Here is a 24,054-nt window from a genome sequence, read left to right on the forward strand (position 1 = left end):
GGGTCTTCTGAACATTCTTATATCTGCTTCTCTTTAAACCACCTAGAGTTCTTTTTATACAGAGAGAATGAGAGACAGAGAGGAAGATCTTCTATCCGCTGATTCCCTCCCCAAGTGGCTGCAACTGCCAGAGCCAAGCCGATCCGAAGCCAGGAGCCAGGAACTTCTTCCAGATCTCCCACACGGGTGCAGGGTCCCAAAGGTCCCTGCAGGGTCCCAAGCAGTCCTTGACTCCTTTTCCAGGCCACAAGCAGGAAGCTGGATGGGAAGTGGAGCAGCCAGGATTAGATCCGGTGCCCATATGGGATCCCAGTGCATACAAGGCGAGGTCTTCAGCCGCTAGGCTACCATGCCAGGCCCAAACCACTTAGAGTTCTAAGTGACTTTCTACATTGTCTAGGAAGACAGGCTACCATTTGCTTCTAGTAATAATAATTTTTTTCTAAAATACTTTACCTAATACCAAATCAGTCTAGCATGGTCACAATGCAACTGTACAACTGACCCAACTACTATCAATTCACAGATATGTTCAAGCTAATCCTAAATTAACTGCTCACCATGCTTAATCTCACAGTAGGGTGATCCAGTTTTTTTAAGAACTCATGAAACACAACAAGGGGAAACTATATTTAAGAATTTTAGAAAAGTGTTTCATGATTACCACTGCAGAGAACACACTATACTACATAATTTATTTTACTTTATTTTATATATTTGGGAGGTATAGTTGCAAAATGAGATAGGCACAGAGAAAGAGAAAGAGAGGTATCTTCCATTAGCTGGTTCACTACTCCAATGGTGCAACAGTCAGGACTGAACCAAGCAGAGGGCCAGCAGCCAGGGCTTCCCACATGGGTGCAGGGACCCAAACACGTGGGTCATCTGCTGCTGCTTTTCCAGGTGTATCAGCAAGCAGGTATATTAGAAGTAAAGCATTCTGGACTCAAAATGGCACCCATCTTGGCTGCCAGCAATGTAGGCAGTGGCTAAACACTATGTCATAAAGCCAGTCTTATAAATACGTATTTTATAATCATGCAAGCACTGCAGTGGAATAAAAACAACAGTAACTGATATCTACCCATAACAGAAACCAACACGTAAGAATTCATGAAACGGACCAAGCAATTCTCTGGGATTTAGGAGTAGGGTTGGAAAAGCAATTCATATTTTCCATTTTGAATCCTAATCACCTCAATCAGTGTTAATTACATATTCTGCATATTCTGCATACCAACCCAAAAGCATCAAAAATGACATTGTCCTTCAAAATTAGAGGAAGTGGAGATGTGGGAATGTTTTCCTAAAAATGTAACCCCTATAACTGCCAAAGAAAATGCATGACAAAGAACACGCAGTGAAATAAAACTGGACAACTTTCCATCTGAAAGACAGAAAAGAGGCAGTTTTGTTGCCCATGAAGAAGTGGGGTGACAAACGTAAACCAAGAGTTTTACTGCCCAACATAAAGTAATTTAAACCATTTGTTCACCTGAAAAAATTAAAAAGAAAAAGATCAAATATTATTGGGCAAAAAACTCTCTGAAGATACCTACAGCAGCAGTTACCTAGTGGCCACCAGAGTTGGCTGCAGGTGAAAAGAAAAGTTGGCATTGCTCCTTGCTCCATCAAGGGGGCAAAGATAACAGCTTGCCTCTGGGCAGATAAACCCAACAGACTTGGGTTTCTTGGTGACCATTCTAACAATATATTTGCATTTCAGCACAGGTGAGTAATTAACACAGATCAGTAATTAACACAAAAAGGACAGCCACACAGATATGTCTAGAGTAACATGAATTTAAATACCTAAATAGGGTAGGCATTTGGCTCAGCAGTTAAGCCACAGCTTGGGATGTCTGCTTTACATCTCAGAGCTGCATCCATCTCCAGTGGCCTTGAACCCCAGTCCTCCACGGCAGCCCAGCTTGCTGTTACTGTGCATGCTGGGAGGTTAAAGATTTGGGTCCTGTTCCTCATGTGGACAACCTGAGCTCAAGGCTCCTGCCTTCAGTCTGGTCCAGCTTCAGCTATTGCATGCACGTGGGATGTAAGATGCAAGCCATGGAGGAAAGCTTTCTGTCTACCATCCAAATAAAAGGAAAAAAAATTAAGTAAATATTTAAATAGCAAATGATAGCAAAACTCACAAATCATGGCACCCATCAATAAGTCAAAGGAGTTTCACAAAGCCAAAGAAGCTGAACACTTGCTGAGGGCAGAAGTCCAAGTGAGAAGGAAGAAGAAAACATGCCCACACACCTCAGCACTGCCAAAGAGAACCCAAAACAAGCCAAAATGAAGTTATTCTTCTATACAGAAACAATAACTTGGACAGCAACGCCCCCTGAAAATGAATAACAAGGAAAAGTGAACAGATTTATACTACAAGCTGTGTGTCAGTGTTCAGATTCAATGGAGAATTGTCTATTTTACAAATATGAGTACAATGTGTGCAAAGAATCCCTATTTGGTTCACCTACAAGAGACTTTCCTCTTTGGGGGACTTGAAGATAAACTTTAAGAAAAGGGCATTTCGGGCCCGGCGGCGTGGCGTAACAGCTAAAGTCCTCGCCTTGAAAGCCCTGGGATCCCATATGGGCACCGGTTCTAATCCCGGCAGCTCCACTTCCCATCCAGCTCCCTGCTTGTGGCCTGGGAAAGCAGTCGAGGACAGCCCAATGCATTGGGACCCTGCACCCACGTGGGAGACTCGGAAGAGGTTCCTGGTTCCCGGCTTCGGATCAGCGCGCATCGGCCCGTTGCGGCTCACTTGGGGAGTGAATCATCGGATGGAAGATCTTCCTCTCTGTCTCTCCTCCTCTCTGTATATCTGACTTTGTAACAAAATAAATAAATCTTAAAAAAAAAAAAAGAAAGAAAGAAAAGAAAAGGGCATTTCTTGTACCAGCCTATGCAAACAATACATAAAATTAATCAACTGCATCTTCTGGTGGATTACAAGGCCTGTGCATGCTTGGTTGTGAGGCTGTGAATGTTTAAGCCTGTGAGCACAGTTTCCACAGCTAATCCGGCTGCTTCTCAACTTCCCAGACTTAAGCCAGCTCTGGGAGCACTTCTGGCGGTGATGCCAGAAGTTATTACCAGAACTACCTTGCAGATCCCACCTTAGTTTCTTCTTTTCCATATGTGTGAAAATGTATTCAATATCACACTACTGTTATTTGATTCAGATATGCAAATAAAAAAGCACAAAAATCAGCAAAAGGAACTTAGAGGATACACTGAAGTGAGTCTTTTAAGAAAGAAATGAATGTTCAGTAATTAAGTAAACCAAGAACATGTGTTCCAATGGGGGGGGGGGAGCAAATACACCTAAATGTTACCCGCCTGAGGAACATGCTGCTAATGATCGCCCACCCTCCCCCGTGCCCACTTGCAATCCAGCCTGCTGCTAGGAGACAAGGAGTTCCCTCTAGGCCTCCCATTCCAGCCAGCTCAGCACCACAATAGGTCTCACTCCCAGAAGTTCTCCTTCAATGAGATTTCTGCCACATTTTAGCTCATTCAAGGTACTCTCAAAAACCAGATCTTCCAAACCTAAGCAGTAGGATTAAGATTTGAACAACGGGGCCCGGCGGCATGGCCTAGCGGCTAAAGTCCTCGCCTTGAAAGCCCCAGGATCCCATATGGGCGCTGGTTCTAATCCCGGCAGCTCCACTTCCCATCCAGCTTCCTGCTTGTGGCCTGGGAAAGCAGTCGAGGACAGCCCAATGCATTGGGACACTGCACCAGCGTGGGAGATCTGGAAGAGGTTCCTGGTTCCCAGCATCGGATCGGCGCGCATCGGCCCATTGCGGCTCACTTGGGGAGTGAATCATCGGACGGAAGATCTTCCTCTCTGTCTCTCCTCCTCTGTGTATATCTGGCTGTAATAAAATGAATAAATCTTTAAAAAAAAAAAAAAAGATTTGAACAACGGTCATCTTTTCTTAAAATACTTTTCTTTAAAGAAGAAAATGTTTTTTGAAATCCTACTTTGTAGAAACAACTTGACCTATTTAAGAACACTGAGTTTTGCTTCATTTTGATGTGTATCACTCCAAAAGGCCCTGGTGGCCTGCTTTCAGGTGCATGCAAATAAAGCTTTAAAGAGAAGAACCAAAAATGGAAGTGAAGCCCAGGAAAGGGAAGACTAAGAAGGATATAGAACATTCTAAAAAGGTTATGGAAAGAATGCCTGTAAAAATATCCTTAGGGGATTAGAAAATCTTACCAATGCCATCTTCCCCAAGGTAACCTTTCCACCATCTACTTGTCAGAGAATGAGCTCATTAAGATAAAAACACTCAAAGGCAACTGGATCTCAATCCTCAGCGGAAACCTGACCACAGATGTTTCCTCACTCTCCAGTGGGATTCATCAAATCAGCAGACAATCAGTAGGCAGATTCTGACTAGGGCCCAGGTCGAGCCTGGCCCAGCATGCACACCAGGCGGGGCCCGGGGACTTGGGTCCGAGGGCCAGACCTGAGTCTCAAGTCACCAGTGCTGAGCAGATGCACAGCAGTGAGCGGTGAAGAAGAGCGGACAGCTTCTACCTAACCCTTCCTTCCTTGGGGCTGGCGTGGTGGTGCAGAGGATGAAGCCACCACCTGTGCAAGTAACCAGAGCTCCACTTCAGATCCAGCTACCTGCTAATAAACCTGGAAAGGCAGTGAAGATGGTCAGGTGCCTGCCCCCCTGCTACCCACATCAGCTCCAGACTCCTGGTGTGAGCCTGGTACAGCTCCAGTCATTGCAGCCATTTGGGGGAATGAACCAGCAGACAGAAGTACACTGCTCACCTCATCTCTTTTTCTCTCTCTCCCTGAAACTCTGCCTCTCAAATAACTAAGTCTTTAAAAGAAAAACACCTTCCTTCTCCGCTGCTGCCTAGCACATCCACACAAACATGCACATACAGGTACACATCTCCATTCCCAAACGCAAAACTCATGTCTCCCTGCCTCCTTTCTGTCCTCCTCCTGAAAATTCCAAATTTCTCCTGAAAAAAAAAAAAAACAAGATAAAAAAGTCAAAGACCTCAGGGCAAGCTTGCCCACTCAGTAGTCAACACTTGCCATCAGCCCCCTGCCACAGAAACGGAAGCAGGCCCTTGGATGTGCAGATGGCACAACACTTGCTCATTCATCCAGCAATCATTTACTAAGCACTACCTGTGCTCTGGGCACTGGGGACACAATGTGAGTGAAGATGTAAATTACAGCTCAGGAAATAAAGCATCAGGAAGAAACTATATTATGTTAGGGCAACTGGGAACCAAGTCTATTTCTTAGGAATAATTACCATGACTGCCAAAAGAAAACTATCAGGTTTATGTGCTAAGCCAAGTTTATTAGAATCATCACAAATACAAATTTTAAGTTAGATATAATCAAGAAAATTTCAAGAAAGGTTAGGGTCAAGTAGGAAGAGAATCAGGAGCTGTGCCAGGCAGAGGCGCCTTCCTAAGCAGGAAAAGGAAGGAAGCTATGTAAGACTGGGGTCAGCCCAGGAAGCCCCCGCTTCAGGATGAAGTCAGGGACCACTGTGAGAGCCTCTGCAGACACAACTCTCTGACTGTCCCCTGCAATGGTGAGCAATGGCCAGGAGTGGCACTGCTAAAGAACAGACAACAGAACTGCAGGAAAAGGACAGAAGGGTGTAGTGGTGGTGGAGAATTTCGGGAAGAGGCTAAAACAGAAAACTGGTTCATTCAGTTAAAAAAAAAAAAAGATGCTCGCTAATTTAATAAATTTGTATTCAGTCCACGCACCCCTGGTAGCCGTCAGACACGCCATGCTCATTCCCACTACTGCCTGTAGAGGCTTAAAGAGGATTCAGGGGAGGGTGGGGCTTTGCCCACTAGTGAAGATGCCATCTGGCAAGCCCACATTCCATACCACAGTGCCTGGTGCAAGTCTTGGTTCTGGGCACCTGGCCTCTGCCCCATTGCAGGCATGTGTGAAGTGGCCTTTCAAACAAGCAAAAAATAAACTGTGAGTTTCACAGTTAAGAATTAAAACAGCTTTGAAGGAGGGCTGGTCTACTGCCATATATTGGGTTTCTAAGTCTGTTTCCTAGTCTTTGCAACCTTGCACCCATAAGGGAGATCCAGAGCAGGCTCCTGACTCCTGGCTTTGGATCTGCTCAGCTTTGACCATTGTAGCCATTTGGTGAGTGAACCAGCAGGTGGAAGTTATCTATGTCTCTCCTTCTCTGTGTAACTCTACTTTTCAAATGAAAATAAATCTTTAAAAAAGAAAAGAATAACTCATCTACCTGGAAGCTTAAAGGGGTAGCATGAGGTGGGGGAGGGCTGCCTGGATCTCTGCGTTTTCTTGATGGAGGTCTTTCCTCCCCAAGTGGGATGCTCTGCTCCACAGCCACTGCAGCCAAGGACCAATGAAAAAGGACTCTGTTCTGCTGCCAGTGTGCAGGCCAGACTTACGGTCCTCATGGACCTCATGGACCTCATGCGCCCCTAGTGATTCTAAAATCACTCAATACCCCCTTTATCAACATGATCTTACACTCCTTTGTGAGGAGTGGGCTTTGGCACAGCTGTTAAGATACTCCTTAAGACAACCCGGATCCCAATCAGGATGCCTTGATGCAAATTCCAGCTTCACTTCCAATCCCAGCTTCCTGCTAAGCTGTACCCCAAGAGACAAGGGACAACTGAAGTACTGTTGGTCTCTGCCATACAGGGCCTGGAAAGGGTTCCCAGCTTCCAGCCTCAGCCTGGCCTGGTCCCAGCTCTTGGAGACATTTTAGGGAGTGCATCAGTAGATAACAGATCTCAACATGCGTCACTTGGAAGATGAAAGGTCCTCAATACCTGTCTATGCCTTTCAAAGAAAATAAAAATGATACATTTAAAGAATGATGTTTAAGTATTCCTTTGTGAATGCAGTTGTGAGCCCACATCTCACTGGCTATCAGTCTAGTAAATAAAAGTAATCACTGTTTGGTTAAAATGTGAGACAACATTAAATCGATAAGTAAAACAAAACAGTAATGCAGCTGTTTGGCCCCCAGGAGCTTGCGCCCCTGTCAGGGTGTAGGTTCCACTTCTAGCTTCTCTGCCTCCTACACGTGGGAGGCAGCAGGTGATAGCCCAAGTACAACCACAGCTACACACTTGCAACTCAAATGAGTTCTGGGCTCCATGCTTCAGCTTGACCCATCCCAGATGTTGCAGCATCTGGGTAGTAACAAATTACACTTGGGTTCTAAGATTAAAGTTAAAAAGGCCACTGGGAAAATACTGCAACTATTCCCTCCACCTTACTTCACCACCACTTTTTACTGCATATGTTGCATTCATGGTAACCATTATATATCTTACTCTATAAGAATTCTGCCATTTCACAGGTAACCAAACAAAGTAAGGACAGATATTTCCAGTGTTCACAACTATCAATAAAAAAATATGGGCTATGAGAGTGTTAAAATTACAAGCCATCTGTTCTGATAATTTACAATGTGATTTCTCTAATCTTCAACACTATACAGCATCTCTATGGCAACACAGGGACTTGAAATGAGAGCTTGGAGGAACAATTGTGCCTCCAGTCTGTTCACAGAGATGGCACCTGAATGATCCAGGACCTTCTCCTTCACAAAGCATGTCCACCTTCTCCACTCTTCCAGATAAGTAAACTGCAGCTATCGCAGCTTATTCAACAGTGGCCATAGTTCCACAGTCTACAACTAAGCCAGCTGTGCATCTGAATTACCACAAGGAGTTTTCAAACTACAGATTCTGGAGCCATACTCTAAAACAACTAAATCAGAATCTCTAGAGATTCTACATTTAAAATAAAACTCTTGAAAAATTTTTTTCTTTTCTGAGTACTGCAGTGTGAGGAGCCATGAGCAGCAGTCTCTTGTAATACCCTGTCCAAAGCAGTGTGGCAAGCCCCGCACAGGAACCAGCACAAGCATCCCAAGATTTTGGGACGGTGGAGCTGCAGCTTGAAGAATTACGACGCCAGAAGAACAAGCACTTCTCTGGCACTGTCAGGTTCAAGTTGACCCAGTACCCAAGTTCTCGGTGTGTCTTGGGCTAAGGCTGTGGACATCCCCCACATGGACATCAAGGCACTCAAGAAGCTGAACAAGACGAGAAGTTGGTCAAGATGCTTGCCGCAAAGTACACCTATCTGGCCCCAGAGCCTTTGATCAAACAGATCCCACGAATCCGGGGCCCAGGCCAAAATTAGGCTGGCAAGTTCTGTTCTCTACTGACGCCAAAACATGGTGGCCAAAGTCGATCAGGTCAAGTCCACCATCAATTCCAGATGAAGAAGGTGCTGGTCTGGCCACGTGAAGATGAGCTCATGTACAACATGCACCCGACTGTCAACTTCCTGGTGCCACTGCTAAAGAGGAACTGGTAGAATGTGTGATCCTGATACATCAAGGGCACCATGGGCAAGCTTCAGCACACCCCAATAAACCCCGCTATCCTCCCAAAAAACACTTGCCAGGTGATTCTAATGGACTGAACTACAGCACCACAGGCCTACATCGCAGGCATTCCAGCAGGAGGTCGTGCTGGGTTAGTGCTGGGGTCACAGACCCAGCAACTCACACTCACAACTGAGGGAAGAATCCAACTCAAAGGAAACAGTACCAGAGTCCAGCTTGACCCAAGGTGTTGGAAACATGTCCTTGGAGCTCTAATGCGGCATTAGCTACAAAGCACCAAGCAAACTAAAACAGGCATTTCAGTGCCAGAAAGGGCAGGGAAAAAGAATCCAGAATGAGTTGCCCTTATTGTCACTGAAATCCTCCCCTGTAACATGGCACAAATAGCATGTAAGTTGATACTTGATATGCAATTAATGGGAACTGGTAACACTGTATTTTTAAGAATACCTCAAATTTCACTTACACCTAGACAACTACAACTAGGTAGATGGGCTAGTTGATCATCTCTTATCACTTTAATTTCTATATGTTCCCTAGCACATTTACAGAATCTCCCTAATCATCTTGCCTTTTTGAATCATGAACTCATGTGGAATGGAATATTATTTCTGTCCTTTCTAGCTGCATAGCACCTGACATAATGACTGGGCTCAAGGGATAAACAGCTCATTCATGACACAATATCATATATATTAAATAATGGCCATAAAGTCCTTTGAGAATGAAGACTACTCCAAGCACTAATACTGAGCCATAAAGATGAACATAAAGATGACAGAACAAATATCATTAAAAGGTCACACCCCCCGGCAGGTGGCACTGTCCTCAGAGGCTCTTGTCCCTTTGCAGGCCTTCTACACAGAAGAGAAACACCAGCCCATCTGCTGGCTTCTAATGCACATCATCAGGGAAGAAGGTTTCAGAATGCTGCAAAACACAAAAAGCCTCAACACTTCATTTCTCTCGGGGGCCATGCTCTACAGTAATTTCAAAGCCAAACAAATTTGTCTTTCTCTTGAAATGCCTGCTTTCAAGTGAAGCAAAGATACACTATGAAGTGTCAATTCTAAAACAGGCACAGTAAAAATTTTTGCTAATCAATATATTTGGAGCAAATTAATAATTCCTGTTTTTGAGTCTAACAATGTGTTGCATGTTTCAGTCCTATACTCCAGTGAACAAATGCACCTCCATTAATCAGAAATATAAAATGTGCCCTAGCAGGAAAATAGCAGCTAAATGCAGTCTTTCATGGTTAAGATCATTTTCAGTACAAGTTGCCTTGTTCCCTTCAATGTCCCAGTATACTCATTAAGAAACTAAATTATCATCAGTTTCAACTTTCTTAGCTATACCCTTCACTATCCCAAAATTTCCCACCAGTTCTGAAACAATTCCTATAGCAGACTTTTCCTTTTGACTGACACTTCCTAAAACGTTAATTCAGGGGCTTCTGTTCGGCACAGTGGTTGAGTCCTTGTCCCATACCAGAATGCCCAGACTCAAGATCTGCTCTGGCTGCTGACTCCAGCTGCTTGCCAATGCACATCCCGAAAGGCAACAGCCATGACTTAAGTAGCTGGGCCCTTGTCACCGAGTAAGAGGCCTGGATTGGACTCCTGTCTCCTGACGTCAGCGTGGCCAAGCCTTAGCTTTCCACAGCATCTGGGGAATAAACCAGCAAATGGAAGATCCGGTTGTCAAATAAATAAAAAGTGCGCTTATGAAAATTTAAGTTAGTCCAAGGTTTCTTACAAAATTTCTAAATATGCCATCACAGCACACTGAAGCCTGATTAGATTTTATCCACAATCCCTTCTTCAAGAATGATTTCACTATTTTTCCTCTCTAACACCAAAAACACGGGTGTAAAAAATTCCCAAAGTGAAATCAAATGCCTCAGTACGAAACACTTCCTGGATAGAAGTAACTCCCGCATGGCTCGGGGTGGCGCCCAGTGAAACACCATGGAGTCTGGTGACCCCAGCATGTGTCCCTGCCAGCCGCAGAGTCTATAGCAAGTGAAGAGCCCCTGAGAAGATGACACTGCGCATAGCAGGCCTCCAGCAACACCACCATCCTACATGGGCCCCCATATGAGTCCTGGATGCTCCATTTCTGGTCCAGCTCTATGCTAATAATGCCTGGGAAGGCAGCGGAAGATGACTCAATTGCTTGGGCCTTTACTGTCCATGTGGGAGACCCAGAAGAAGCTCCAGACGTCTGCTCTGGTCTGGCCCAGTCATGGCCAACGCAGCTATCCAGACAGCAAACCAGCATATTACAGAGCTCTTCGGCTGTCTCTATAACTGACTTCCAAATAAATCTCTTAAAAAAACAAAAAACTCCACTTATTTGGAGCCAACCTTGGAGGGTGCATGGAAACTGAGCAGTTAACACACAGAGAACACTGAACAACTGCAGCTACTGCACACCTAGCGATGAGTATTTTCTTCTTTTTTATTGATATGTAACTTCATTGTTATTAATTCACCTCCTTTCAAGAACGCAGAAGTCAATAGTTTTAGTGTCTGCACAAAGCTGCACGTTAATCCTCAGTATCTTAATTCAGAACACTTCCAAGAGCTTTCTCGGGTGCAGCTGACCCACTCACTGGCAATCATCCCCACTGCCTACAGTCAAAACTCTCTAAAGTTTCCAAATGTCAAAAGCCTTTCCCCATTAGAACTTTAACAAGCAAATTACAATTCCTTCTTGCTAAAAGGGCTTCTGTAGCAAGAGCTTCTTCCTACCATGAGAAGTACAGAGGCCAAACTTTCCAGAACATGATCTGACAAGATTAAAGCACAGAACACAACACATGAAACGGAGCCTGCCTCTCCAAATTAGGCATCATCACTTAGAGCAGGAAACACAGCAGGGTGAGTATGCTGCCAGTAACATGAGATCTCACCCACTGTGTATGATTTTTGGAACTGAAGTGTACGCATGCGCACACACACACTCTTCCCAGAAATCCCACAATGAAGCAGAAACACTGCTCCATTGAATTTACTGCAGGTGGTTTCTGGGAAGAAATACTTAACTGATGAAGGGAAGCAAGCAACACTTTAAAGTCATGACTCATGACTTACTCCCAATCTTCCTCTTACAATGGAATGCATCAGACTCCTGAGAGGAGCATGGCCTGGCCCATTGTCACGCATCACAAACCCATGCTCATTCGGGTCTTGCCTTGTTCTTATTAGCTTAACACCTTCCTTTGTATTTCTTCTCTTTGGTAATCAGTATGTTGAGAAAAATATGGCAAGCTGTTTCTCCCACAAGAGGTGCCATGCTCATAAACAGTGTCTGTTAGAAATTTAACTGCCTTCTCTTCCGGCAACTCCCTGTTTTTCAATTTTGTATTTCACCACCACCAGAGAGTAAGCTGTTGAAGGAGTCTGGCAGTTCTTTTCTTAAGCACGCCCCTGGGGAGTGCAGAGCATGACTTCATCTGTTTTGTTTGGATGACTGACAAGACCCTGAGCTGAACAGAAGCTGACCACTAACTGCTGATTTGAACAGTTTAAACTTGAAGATGGAGGTTAGTGTCCGGAAAGTAATTTCTCAATACTCCAGGACTGAGTCAAGAAGTAAAGATGTTGAAGATAAAAGAAGCCAGATTTCTCACTGTCAGAATTACAATATGAACCTAAAGGCATAAGTGTAAACACATGCCTTTTTTTAAACTAGATAGGTGCAGAATGAGATCTCAATCTGTGTATACGTGCATAAGTCTTGGCTACATGTATGCATGCACAAGTACATATGAACATCCCAGCCCACTCTACTGTGAAAGTCTAGAAGCAATGATTTCTTTGTACTAATGAGTACACCTAATTCACAGATTGTGTTTTCAAATACTATTCTCTTCTAAAATGAACCAGAGAAATGGTTGATCCCACAGTTGAATCAAATCAGAGGGAGAAAAGGGAAAATGGATAATAAAAGGTGGGAAGGAAGGAGGCAGGTTACAAAATATAAAGGCACCAGCATGAAGGGACCCCCCACTGGTCAAATCTGAGATCATCTCAGCATCAAACTAAATGATAGCAAGGGATTTCATAAAACAGGAAACCATGAGGACTTACACATACAAATAGAGAAGGAAAAGTTCCTTTTTCATTAGAAAGCCAACTAAATAAAGATAAAGAAAGAAATTGGGCAAGTCATGTGATTCAGGTACAGATCATCAAATGATACTTACAAACAGCAAGTGACCGGACAGAGAGGGCGGGGCCTTTTGACACCACCCACTGTCCCCACACAACACTAACTACGGAGGTAGACAGTGGAGACCGAGAACCAGCACCTGAACCAAGGATTCTGAGGGTGACTGCAGCAGCTGGCCCACATCACACAGGCCCAGACGGGATGCTCAGGCAGGGCAGCCCTCAGCCAAAATCTGTTAGGAATCATAGAACCCCAACTGAGCAACACTCTTCCAAAGAACTGCCCTGTGCCCTTCAGAAAGACCAAGGTTAACAAGCAAGACAGGCTGCAAATACGTTCCAATTAAAGGAAAACAGTCCTGACTGGGATCCTGGATTACAGTTGTTTTTGGTTTTGTTGTTTTAATTGTTGAAAGGACATTTCTGAGACATTCGGAGAAATTTTATTAAAGCCAATGGACTTATATAATGATATTATATCTAAAGTATTTTCCTGATCTTGACTGTTATGGAAGAGCACATCCTTGCTCTTAGGAAACACATACTGAATCATGCACAGGCAAGGGTAACCATCACATCCGTAACTCAAACAGCTCAGACACAACATCGCATGTAAATGACATCTGGATTCAGAAAGGCAGAATGACAGGAAGATACAGCAACACGGTGAAGCAGTAACAGGGAGAGAATCTAGGTCTGTGTCTGCTTCAGTTACTAACTTCTGCTTCTCAAAACAGTCACTCTTTCCAAAAATTAAGCAAAGATAAAAAGTCTATCTGTCAACAATAAAGACATGAACCAAAGCCAAAGGGTAAATCACAATTCACCCTGGTTGAAATTTTTACTGTCTTTATCTGTTTTTAAAAATCCAGATCAAAGCAACCCATAATCTCACAAATACCATGGCCAATTCTATTTCCTTAAATGTTACCCAGTTTCCAAGAGAAACACTTAAACCAAAATGAACCTTTTAGAAACTCCTAGGACAAACCAGGAAGAATGGGAACTCGCCAATTTTCGGAGTGTCTTCTATACCTTCTGGTGATACAACATCTGTGTCCCCAGACCACCATTTCAATGATGCTCTAAATGAAATAATTAAGACTCCAAGGCAAAAGTGGAGTCACACAGAGACACACAGAACGACGGAACCTGTTCCCAAAGTGGAAATGATGCAGGAGAATTTATGTTTCTATGTTTTATGTGGCATAAACTCAAGCAAGCATTCCATAAAATCAGACTCAGACTGTCAGTTATGAATGGGACCAAATCCCACAAACAGAGGAGCCTACAACTGGAGCCTCAGTTACCTCACAGAAAGGCCACAGTGTGAAGTGACCTGACTCTCCACCAAGTAAAACATTCCAGCACCCTTGCACATTGATGAACAGTGCGAGTGTCTGCAACTAAACAGCCGCATAAAGGGTTCCTCCAGAAAAAACACACTGCTAAGCTCCGCTGCCTGCCTCCCACTCCCCACCCTTATTCTTTCCTAAGTGAGGAAGATGGGATAGTTACAAAGTCAGCTGCAGTAGAGGGCTGGCCCAGCTTCCCTGATGGCTAGCCTCTCCCACCCTTCCACATCCCTCGCACCGCCCCACAATAACGGCCACTGAGATTTCCTATCCAGCACTGAAGTCCAAGTCAAGGCGGCCAAGAGAACAGAGCACTCCCATTTCAACCAGGATGTCTCCCCAGGCTCTGAGGCGGGTGTGAGCCAGTAAAACACACAGCTCACACACCTTAGCTGAAAGGCTGGTGGGTACTAGCAACATCAGTTTTAATTAGGTGACAAGAGGAAAGGCACAGGGACAAAATTACAGGGCCCAAACCAAAAGGAGAAAAATATTTGCTGTATCCTGGAATTTTTCACTCAACGTTTATTTGGTGAGAGACTTGTAAATTATAGCTTTGATCCTCAACACACAAGGACATACACATTCAATTCAGACTTTAAAATGACAATGTAGAATCTTGTGGAATACTGTACAAAGGGAGGGTCATTTCCATTCTCTCCTCCACTGGGAGGAAAAGGTATGAGGAGCTTGGAGACCCAGCACCCTTACAGCCCAGCCCTTACACCGCACACGAGGGCAGGCCATTTACCCTTGATGAGAACGGACACTGATATCCCCACGCATAGTAAAGAGTACTACCTGCTACCAGTATTAGCAATTACAAACATTATAACACACACTGCATGGTACCTGGCAGTCACAGGCATTCAAATGGTAACCAGTCAGTAGAGGTAGTGTCTAAATAACAGTTGAAACATTTTTCTAGACTTTGTTAGAGGGTAGGATTAATATTCATGGCTTTTGGAGACACACAGGAATAAAGATACTCTATCCTTCTATTGACTCCACAATCAAGTTACTGCCTTATTTAAGAGGGAGCTCTAGATATCCCATCCCAATTCCACGTGGCCTCCATTTCCAACTCTCAATTTCAGGGAAAAGGACCCATTTCCCAAACAGGCTCAACTCCACTGTGAATTCAGCAATCAACAGAGTTGAAATTGGACCTAAAAATGCCAAGGGATCTATAAGAAATGCCTGACAACAAATCCTACCAATTTAGGGCTAAATATTGGGAATGAATGACAACAACTGACTAAATGCTAGATTTGAATGACTGCAATGAAGCGTCCTTGGGCAATCCATCAGGATTCACTGACCTAACCAGCAAGGAAGAGCTATGACCTGGAAAGCAACAAATTTAATATGGTTCTCCAGGCTACCCGGCCCAAGATATATTAGGACAGGCACAACAAGATGAGATGAGGGCACAAAGACCCTAAAAAGTGTGGGATACATTCCACACAAGCTGTATTTCTGAACAAGCAACACCTTCCCCAGTATACCAGTCACTACTACTGTAGGGACAGAAAACGGAGGTGAGCGCTGAAAAGAATTTCTCACAGTCATAAACTTATGTTTGTACCTACAAATAACAAAAATCTATTTGTTTCACATGAGACTAATGAGGAAATTATTCCAGGTATTTGGATGTCAAAATAAAGGTGACTCAAGTTTTGGAGATTTTGTTGGGTGAGAGAAACTAGCTAAGTGAAGATGTGCTAATCAACATCTAATCAACATGTTGTTTCCCCGTACTGTGTGAGAGCTCTAAATAAACAGAGCAGTTGTGTTCTACGGCCCTTCTCATTTCAGTTATCCAGAAACAATCTTGAGAACAATGCTGTAGGTGTTCATGCAGACTCCAGCACCCTGATTAATAAGGACAAGCAGATGTGAGAAGAGCAATCAGCTTTCACACCCACACATACATGCACACTTCCCCCCAGCACCTTAGACAATTCATACGCAAGATTTTCAAATTACAATTAAAACACCTCTAAGGCATTCATGTCACCTACATGTGCTATTTTAAAATTATCACTTAAGCTAAGGAATATGTGCTCTTTGAAAATAGATTTCAGACATAAGCCTCTGATACAGCCATTTCTTCTTGCACTGAAACTACCTACTTCACAGAATTCTGAAGTGGGGTACTTTACAATCGTTCCCAAGACACTCAATCATATCTACCTACACACACACACACACACACACACACACCCCAACCTCTATCTAACAATATTGAAGATGCTACATTTAACTGTGAATTATTTTTCTCTCAAGCTGAAAAGCAGCTTCATTGTAAGGTTATGAGTCTTAAAGGGGGCGGGAACGTGACCTCATGAACCCTCAACATTCGCAGCAGAGGACAGAAGGCTCGGCAGCTGAGGGCTGACACCCACGCCGTGGCACCCACCACTATGTGGCCCTGGCAGCGAGACAGGGCCCAGCCCTCCCCACAACCGGGGCGTGACCCGGGGAAAGTCCTCTTTGGACACCAGGACCGTGAACGTGCTGCCAATCCAGAGCTGGCACGGCTTAGCTTTTTCTACCCGGACTGCAGCAAAAACCACTGAAGTGGGAAATTCTGCAGCAGCAAAGATGGGGACTGTCCATGTCAAATGAGTGTTTTCACTCAGTGGACTGGGCTTGCATGCCAGATGAACTGCCAAGAAAATACCTTCCACAAAATCTCAGCAAGCTTTCACTTCTCCTTCGTCTTAGCACTTCCCTGGAGGAGCCCTACCGGTTACCGCAGGCTTAGTCCTCAGAGTGCAGATTAACAACTATTACTATCACCAAATCCATTGACAATCTTTCCAAAATAACTCAATTTTGTTTCTTCTTTCTTTTCTTTCTTTTTTTTTTTTTCATTTTCTTGATTAGTAGTGTGGCTGAATATTTTATTGACCGCTTACACTTCTGTGAATTTTCTGTTGATCTACTTTTCTTGGTAATTTGAGGGAACCTATTGTGCTAACCTATTGTGTTAATGTATAAATGTGTGACTGGTTCATTAGAATGATTTTCTTCTAGTTATTAGCTTTTTAAATATTATATTTTAAAATAGTATGCAATTAAACTAGAGTTTTGGTTTGGTTTCTTTGTTCTTTTGTTGTGTGTGTGTGTGCAGTTTTATGAACTTTTAACACCTGGAACCAGCACCACAACCAGCAAGATGGTCCCCCAACTCCTCTTCCCACTGCCCCTCCCCACTCTAACTCCCCGCAACCAGCCATGATCTGGTCCATTACTTACAGTTCCATACATCACACAGAAATGTACCCACGCAGTAGGTAGCCACAGATTTACTACAATTTTCCTGCTCATGGCTTTATTATTTTAGCACCAAGGCCAGGCAGACAAGCAGACGGACAGGCAGGGGCTTCCCTCCTAGCAGCACCACCATCACAGACACTTGCCTGCTGAACTAAAGGAGGATAGCATGCCAGAAACCCTTGTAACGGGGAAGCATGCGCAGTTCTTCCCTACCCATTAAAAGGGCTGCTCACTAGGGAGCTGCTAAACTGACATGCCCCAGATCCTGAAGCCAGTCTCGGTGCTAAGTTGCATGCAGTGTTCTGCATCAATGTAATGGCTAAACTGTGTTCAATGCAGACAGGGTTCAAACTGGGCGATGCTTCCCAAACACTAGCTCTGCTCTAGCCCATCACCTTCATGGGCAAGAGCAGACACGTGGCTCGCTGAAACAAAAACCTAAAGCTCAAGCATATGTACCACCAAAATCAGGTTTGACATTTCCACAGCACACCTGCCAACAAACAGGACACTCACTGACAAGGCAGAACCCTAAGGAACTGCCTGCCTCCTGCAGCTCCTCTACCCCTACCTCTGCACACACTTTGTATCCTTTTAACAGATAATTCTTCCCTGGGGAGAGCAAGTGGTTAATAAGTTGAGCTTCAATGGCTTTCCTTACATGGATGAAGAAAAGAAAAGAGGAAATTAAGGTAACAATACAACTATTCAGTAAGGAAACTGTTTCCACTAGTGAATGAGAAGTGAAAACCAGTACCTAGGCTCTTATTGTGAGAGCAAGATTTCCCACCAACAAGCAAGTCTTCCTTAAGGCTTAACATCCACAATGAGCTGGAAGACCACAGTGGAGGTCCAGCCAGAAATCCTACTCCTTTTTAAATGCCGAAGGCTGGCCCCTGGAGCAAATGAGGAGCCCTGGTCACCGAGGGGGCTCAGGGCAGGGGGCAGGAAGGCCTCTCAGTACATGGTCCCGCTCCTGTGGACAGTAAACTCCTTTCCCAGTTCAGAGGTTCAGCAGTGGGAATTCCCAGGCAGCCGAATGACACTGCTGTCAGAAATGCAAGGCTCACGGAGATATCTCCCAGGGCTGCTCACTCCACTGCCCTGCGGCAGAGCTCAGCAGCAGAGGGAGGCACAGGACCAACAAGCCTCGCAGCTGCTCCCTGCACACCTGCTTCCGCCTTGCTCCAGTCCTGGCCCTCATCAGCTTACACAGGGTGAGAAGACACAGAATACAGCCTCTCCATGCAGAAGCAACCAAGCCTGTGGGGCCAGAGACTCAGAAATGGAGGAAATAAGGGAAGAAAGGTCAGGAGACCACTGCCTTCCACCAGAGCACAACTGCGGACCTCATCATGCAGTAGCTACCACCTCCTGTCAGTGTCACTATTAAAAATGGGCAAGACAATGCATTTAAGGAAATAAAGCACAATTCATTATAAAACTGGAGGGAGAGGGATTGGCACAGCTATTAGAGTAAAGCACAGCTCATCCTGGCCAACACAAGCGATCTCACATGCGCTCCACTATGCCTGCTGAATAGAAGATGGACTTTGCTTTGGAATTATGCCTAGGATGTGAGAGAAATTTTCTCAGAGGAGTCAAGTAAATAAACCATGATCAATAACCTAGTTTGACAATAAAGTTTGAAAAGCATCTTCCATTCTCAGTTGTAAACCAGTTATCACATCTAAAATCTCTAAAAAGGCAATCCTAATTATATACTTTTAACACAGATTTCAAGAACATATCTAAACCATATGTTCCATTCTGAACCCCACCACTAACAGACTTATTCAGGTCTTCACTTGATTCTCAGATTTTTTACACTACAAAAGAGAAATACAATATCCCATTTCAATTAATAGTTTGCGATTATTACTTTCTTATTCTTTGATTTCTTGAAAGTCATTGATAGGATTATTTTTAGAAATCTAGCTTTCCTCTAAAACTGAGTCTAACTGTACCATCTAAAAAGGAGAAGCCAACATTCATCTTCTCCAGTCACCCTTTTCAAAATTCTGAAGGTTAACCAAGACCTACCTCATTACACAGTCATTATTATTGATGGTCACAACACCCGAAGCCGCTAGACCCCTACACTGGCAGAGAGCATGGGGCACTCAGGTGCCCAGGACAGGAGTGGTGTGGGAAGCACCAACAACAAGAATCCCCCGCATCAACACACAAAGGTCCTGTGCTCTAAGAGCTTCCTCAGCATTGATGGAAAGAGAGGGACAGCGGCCAGGGGTCCAGAATGGGAGTTAATGACCAAAGAAACCCAGCACAGCAAGCCGTGGCTCTGGACCAACCACAAACCTTTATCCTCCGCATTCATTTAACGCCAACCTAAAGCATGCCAGGCACGTTAAAAATAATGCATTTATGTAAGCACCCCTCCCCCCAAACACACGTTTGCAAGGTTAAATAGGGAGCTCTGAAAGAACAATTTATTGCCACAGGAACAGGGCCCCAAAATAGATTGGCAATAAAAGTGATTGGTCCCAGCGGGGTTGAGAACTAATGGAAGCTACATCCTGGCCATGAGAGGCATCTAGAAAGGCATAGGAGTCTAGGGCAATCTTTCTGACCCTGACCCCACCTCTACCTGGGTTCTTCTCTGGGGGCCGAGTCATGGAATCGCCCTAGAAATCGGGATCCTCATCTGTAAACCTGAGAAAACTGGACCAGCTCATTTCTGAGGTCTTCTTTTTTTTTTTCTTCCCTTGACTTTGAAATTTAGGAATCTACCCTCTCCTTTTCCAGGCTGAGCTCTGTGCAAAGGAGAAAAGTGAAGTCCACAATTCACTAACACTTGGAGAAAAACCTCTAAGCCGCCCTTTGACACACAATCTTATGTATCTCAACTCCAGCCACTGGAACACAAACCAGCCCGCCTGCCTGCCATGCTCTGGCTCTGTAAATGAGTGATCAGGGTCGTCAAAACCAGCAGGGAGTTTCTGTGCCAGGTTAGGGAGGGGCGCTGGGGAACAAGTCAACAGCACACAGGGCGAGACCTTGAGCAAGGCGGACTCGCAGAGACGAGAGAAAGACAACCACGGAGCACCAAATGCAGAGAAAGACACATTTCCAGAGCCATCCCCTGACCCCCTCCAGAGCAGGTGCCAGGTCCCAGCACCCAACTCCAAAGCTGGGAAGGTGGCAGGGCTTCTCCTCCAACAGTCCCCGTACTGGAGAAATCCCACAGCAGCTTCCTCTACTTCTGAACTGCTCTCATCGCTAAAGAGTTCTAAGAAGCCAACTTTTTCCTCCACCTTTCATCCAGCCATGGGTACCAGTTTTCAATCTGTAGCTATGAAGATACAGTTTACTGCAAAAGCCATGAGAAGGAATATTAGGAAAACAGAACAGCTTGGCACACTCTGTGTCACAGCCGAGGAAAAAAAGAAAACCACCACCACCAACAAAGCCTTTTGTCTATGTCACCCTAGCTCAAAACACTCTGGAACAATGTTCACATCCTGATCAAAGGGAACTATTTTCCACCTTTCTGCATGTGAGGAAAGAGACTTCAAGGCAGATCTGGCTGATTCTCCACTGCACTCAATCAAGTTCCCGCCCAGGGTTCTACTGCATGGTCTGTCGTGACTGCCCAGCTCCCTCCGCACCCACACCCCCGCAAGAGGAAAACCCCTCGCCACCCTCTGCTATACCCCACTGGCCTATATACTAGAGGCAAGATCTAGGGCAGCAATTCAGAGCAGGCAAAGCTTTTAATTAATTTTTTTATTTTTAAGATGAATCTGAAAAGCACAGTGATAGAGATGGAAATCTTCCATCCACTGGTTCACTCCACGAATGCCCTCCAGCAGCTGGTCCAGGAACACCACCTGGATCTCTGGTGCTGGCGGCAGAAAGCCAAGTCCTGGGGCCATCAGCACTGTCTTCCCAGGCCCATTAGCAAGCAGCCAGGTCAGCAAGTGCGGGGCATAAGAAAGATACAGGTTGCAGGCATCCCAAGCAGCAGGTTAATCCTCTGTGCCCCAAACCCACCCCAGGAGAAACACTTTGCAAAGCCCACCCAGCCTACTCCCTGCAAGGGACCAATGCAAGCAGAAACTACCAGAAACCTGTCCCACTCCTGGGTCCAAGGCAAACGGAAGGACAAGTTTGTCAAGACACCACGAAGGGAGCAAGCCAGAGGGCATAATCAGCTGGTCCTGCTTCCAACTGAACATCAACCAGCGCTGGTCAGGCCCAAAGAAAAGCAAAGGCAAATGCTAACACCTCCCCCATCCCCACCCCACTACTGCTCCCAGGAGCCACACGCACAGGGGGCAAGTTTTCTGTGCATGTCCAGTTCAGCCTCATACCCTTTGGGGCACTTAGCGAAAAAGGAAGCAGTTTCCTCCCCATGCATAATAGAGCTGTAAGAAAATCGGTCTCACAAGCGCCGAGAATTCCGTCTCCGGGGCACAGCGGCCTTTCTGACAGAGAGGAGCTCAATTCTGCACAGAATCTATTATTCTGTGACAGGTGGTAGAGAGAGAAAGGAGACAGGCTAGACTTTAGCTTCAGGGCATGAAGGGAACACATCCCAGTTCTGCTATTAAGAGGTAAGATGGGGAGGGGCGTGGGGAGGGGTGGGGGGATTCCCAGAGCCTATGAAACTGTCACATAATGCATAATAATTAATAAAACAAACAAACAAACAAACAAACAAAAAAGAGGTAAGATGGGGCTGCCTTACCCAGCTGGTCGCGTAAACGCCAAAAAAAGGGCTTTCGTTCCAAGGAACTCACGTTTTTCTAAACCCCTGCTTTCTGCGGAGACCTCGCAGGAGAGGCAGCACCGAGGAGTCTATTAACCCCAAGATGACACTGCGGAGTCAAGCACGTCACACTCAAAAAGCACCCCGCCTGGCAGACCCGAAAAAGACGGGGAAGCCAGCGCTGAGCCAACTTCTGCCTCCGACCCCGCCCTCCCCTGCCACTGTCTCCCCCGCCACCCGGAATACCAGGCGCTGCTTCAGAAAGAAAAGCAATGGGTGCCCGTTGGGGCACCCAGCCCAGCCGTTCGGCCGGATCCCGGGACTCCAGCAGCCACGCCGCCCAGCACCCACCTGGCGTGCCCTCCCCGGCTCTCCAGCGCCGGCTCTGCATCCTCCCCGGGCCGCTGGCGGACAGCGTGGCCGGCAGCCCGCAGCCTGCCGCCGTTCGCCCGCACGAACCGCGCTGGCAGTGAAGGCGCGGGATCGGCGGGCGGCCAGGAGGCGGCGCCGCCGCCGGGGTCCCGGGGACGCCCTGTCACGCCCCCCGCGCCGCACACCCACGGCGGATCGCGGGGCTCGTCCCGGCCACCACCATCCCTTCTCGCCCTGACCGCCCCCAGGGCCACCCACGCAGGGCTCCGCAAGCCGAGCTGCCCCCCCGAGACAATGGTTCACCCAGCGTCCAGGCCATCACGCTCCCGCTAGGCCACTGTCCCCACCCCTCCTCCCTGCGTGGTGGGGTGCCGTGGCTGCCCCATTTCACAGAGGTGTAGACTGAGGTCGGCGAGGACGCGCTCAAGGACCGAGACGCGCACAGAGGAGCACTGGATTCCCGGATCCGGAACGACCGTGTCCCCGTGTGCTGGAACCCGGGCCACGGGCCTCCGCCCACGATGCCCACGCCGCCGTCTCCCCAGCCCTCCGGTAAAGGAGACAAAGAGCCGGCGCCCCAGCTCGTGAAGCCGCGGCCGCTGGAACACCGCGGGTTTAACCCGGGACTCGGGGCGGGAGCGAGAAAAGCGAGGCAGCAGCGCCCGGGCTGAGCCCCGCGAGCCGGGCGACGTGGGCAGCGGGGACTCCGGGCGAGTCTTTCCGGAATCGCGGCGCGAGGGAGCAGCGGCCGGGCGGGAGCGCGCGGGGCCCCCCACCGCGCCGGGCAGCGCCGCCAGGGCAGGCACTCACCGGATCGGAAGAAGGCCGCGATGTCGGCCAGGTCCTTGGCCGCCTCCTCTGCCCCTTCGCCGGCGCCGCCCCCGCAGCCCGAGCCCCCCGCGCCGGCCGCGGCCACGGGGCCGGAGGACGCGGCGGGGGCGGCGGCGCCGCCGCTGCTGCCGCTCATGGCTGCGGCCGCGCCCGCCTCAGGCCCCGCGTCCCTAGCGCCGCGTGCCGCCCGCTCCGCGCCGGGCCTGGCGGCGCCGAGCGCCCAGCTGCCCGCACCCGGCGCGCGGACGCACAGCCCCGGGGCGGCGGCGGGCGGCGGCGGCGGCGGCTCGGCCCGAGGAGCGCGCCCACATAGACGAGGACTCCGCCCGGGAGCCGCGGGGAGATCGCCACGGCCTCGGCGGCGCCGGCCGGAGCGCGGGCAGTACGCGCGCCGCGCCGGACACGCAGCGGCGAGGCTGGGGCCGGGGGCCGGCGGGAGCTTCGGGATCACGGGCGCCGGCGGCAGCCGCGAGCCTCCATCTTGATTTCAAATGGGGAAGGAAGGAGGGGGAGGGGGGAAATCACGGCTGAGGGAACCCGGGTGAAAGGAAAAGGGAGAGCAGGGAAAGCAGAGGAAGGAAAAAAAAAAAAAAAGAGGGGCTTCGGGAATTTCCGGCGAGCCTCGTCAGGGGCCGAGCGTGGGTTCGGCGAGGGGGCGGGGCCGGCGGCGGGCGGGGCGCGGGAGGCGGCCGGGCGCTCCCCTCAGTCGGGCCGCCCGGGGCCTGGAGGCCGGCCGGAGAGCTGGGACCCGCCGGGCCGACGTGGGGACCCCAGACGGGTGCGAACGCTGAAGCCGTGCCGGCGTAGCGCGCGGGTGACCCGGTCAGGGCCGAGGCGTCCCGCTGTGGCGCAGCGCGGGC

At 47.4% G+C, this 24,054-nt stretch overlaps 1 protein-coding gene across 2 annotated transcripts in view; it reads right to left on the minus strand.

The window, feature by feature from the left end:
- The window catches only part of TRIO (trio Rho guanine nucleotide exchange factor), a 288,966-nt gene extending 265,167 nt beyond the window's left edge, over positions 1-23,799 (minus strand). For both annotated transcript variants that reach the window (XM_058680114.1, XM_058680113.1), the window contains exon 1: positions 23,174-23,799. In XM_058680114.1, the coding sequence (XP_058536097.1) occupies positions 23,174-23,330 (157 nt within the window). In that variant the 5' untranslated portion in view covers positions 23,331-23,799. The remainder of the gene's footprint in view (positions 1-23,173) is intronic.
- Positions 23,800-24,054: the final 255 nt, after the last annotated feature.

Source organism: Ochotona princeps, chromosome 23 (assembly GCF_030435755.1).
Source record: "Ochotona princeps isolate mOchPri1 chromosome 23, mOchPri1.hap1, whole genome shotgun sequence".
NCBI classification, from domain to species: Eukaryota; Metazoa; Chordata; class Mammalia; order Lagomorpha; family Ochotonidae; genus Ochotona; species Ochotona princeps.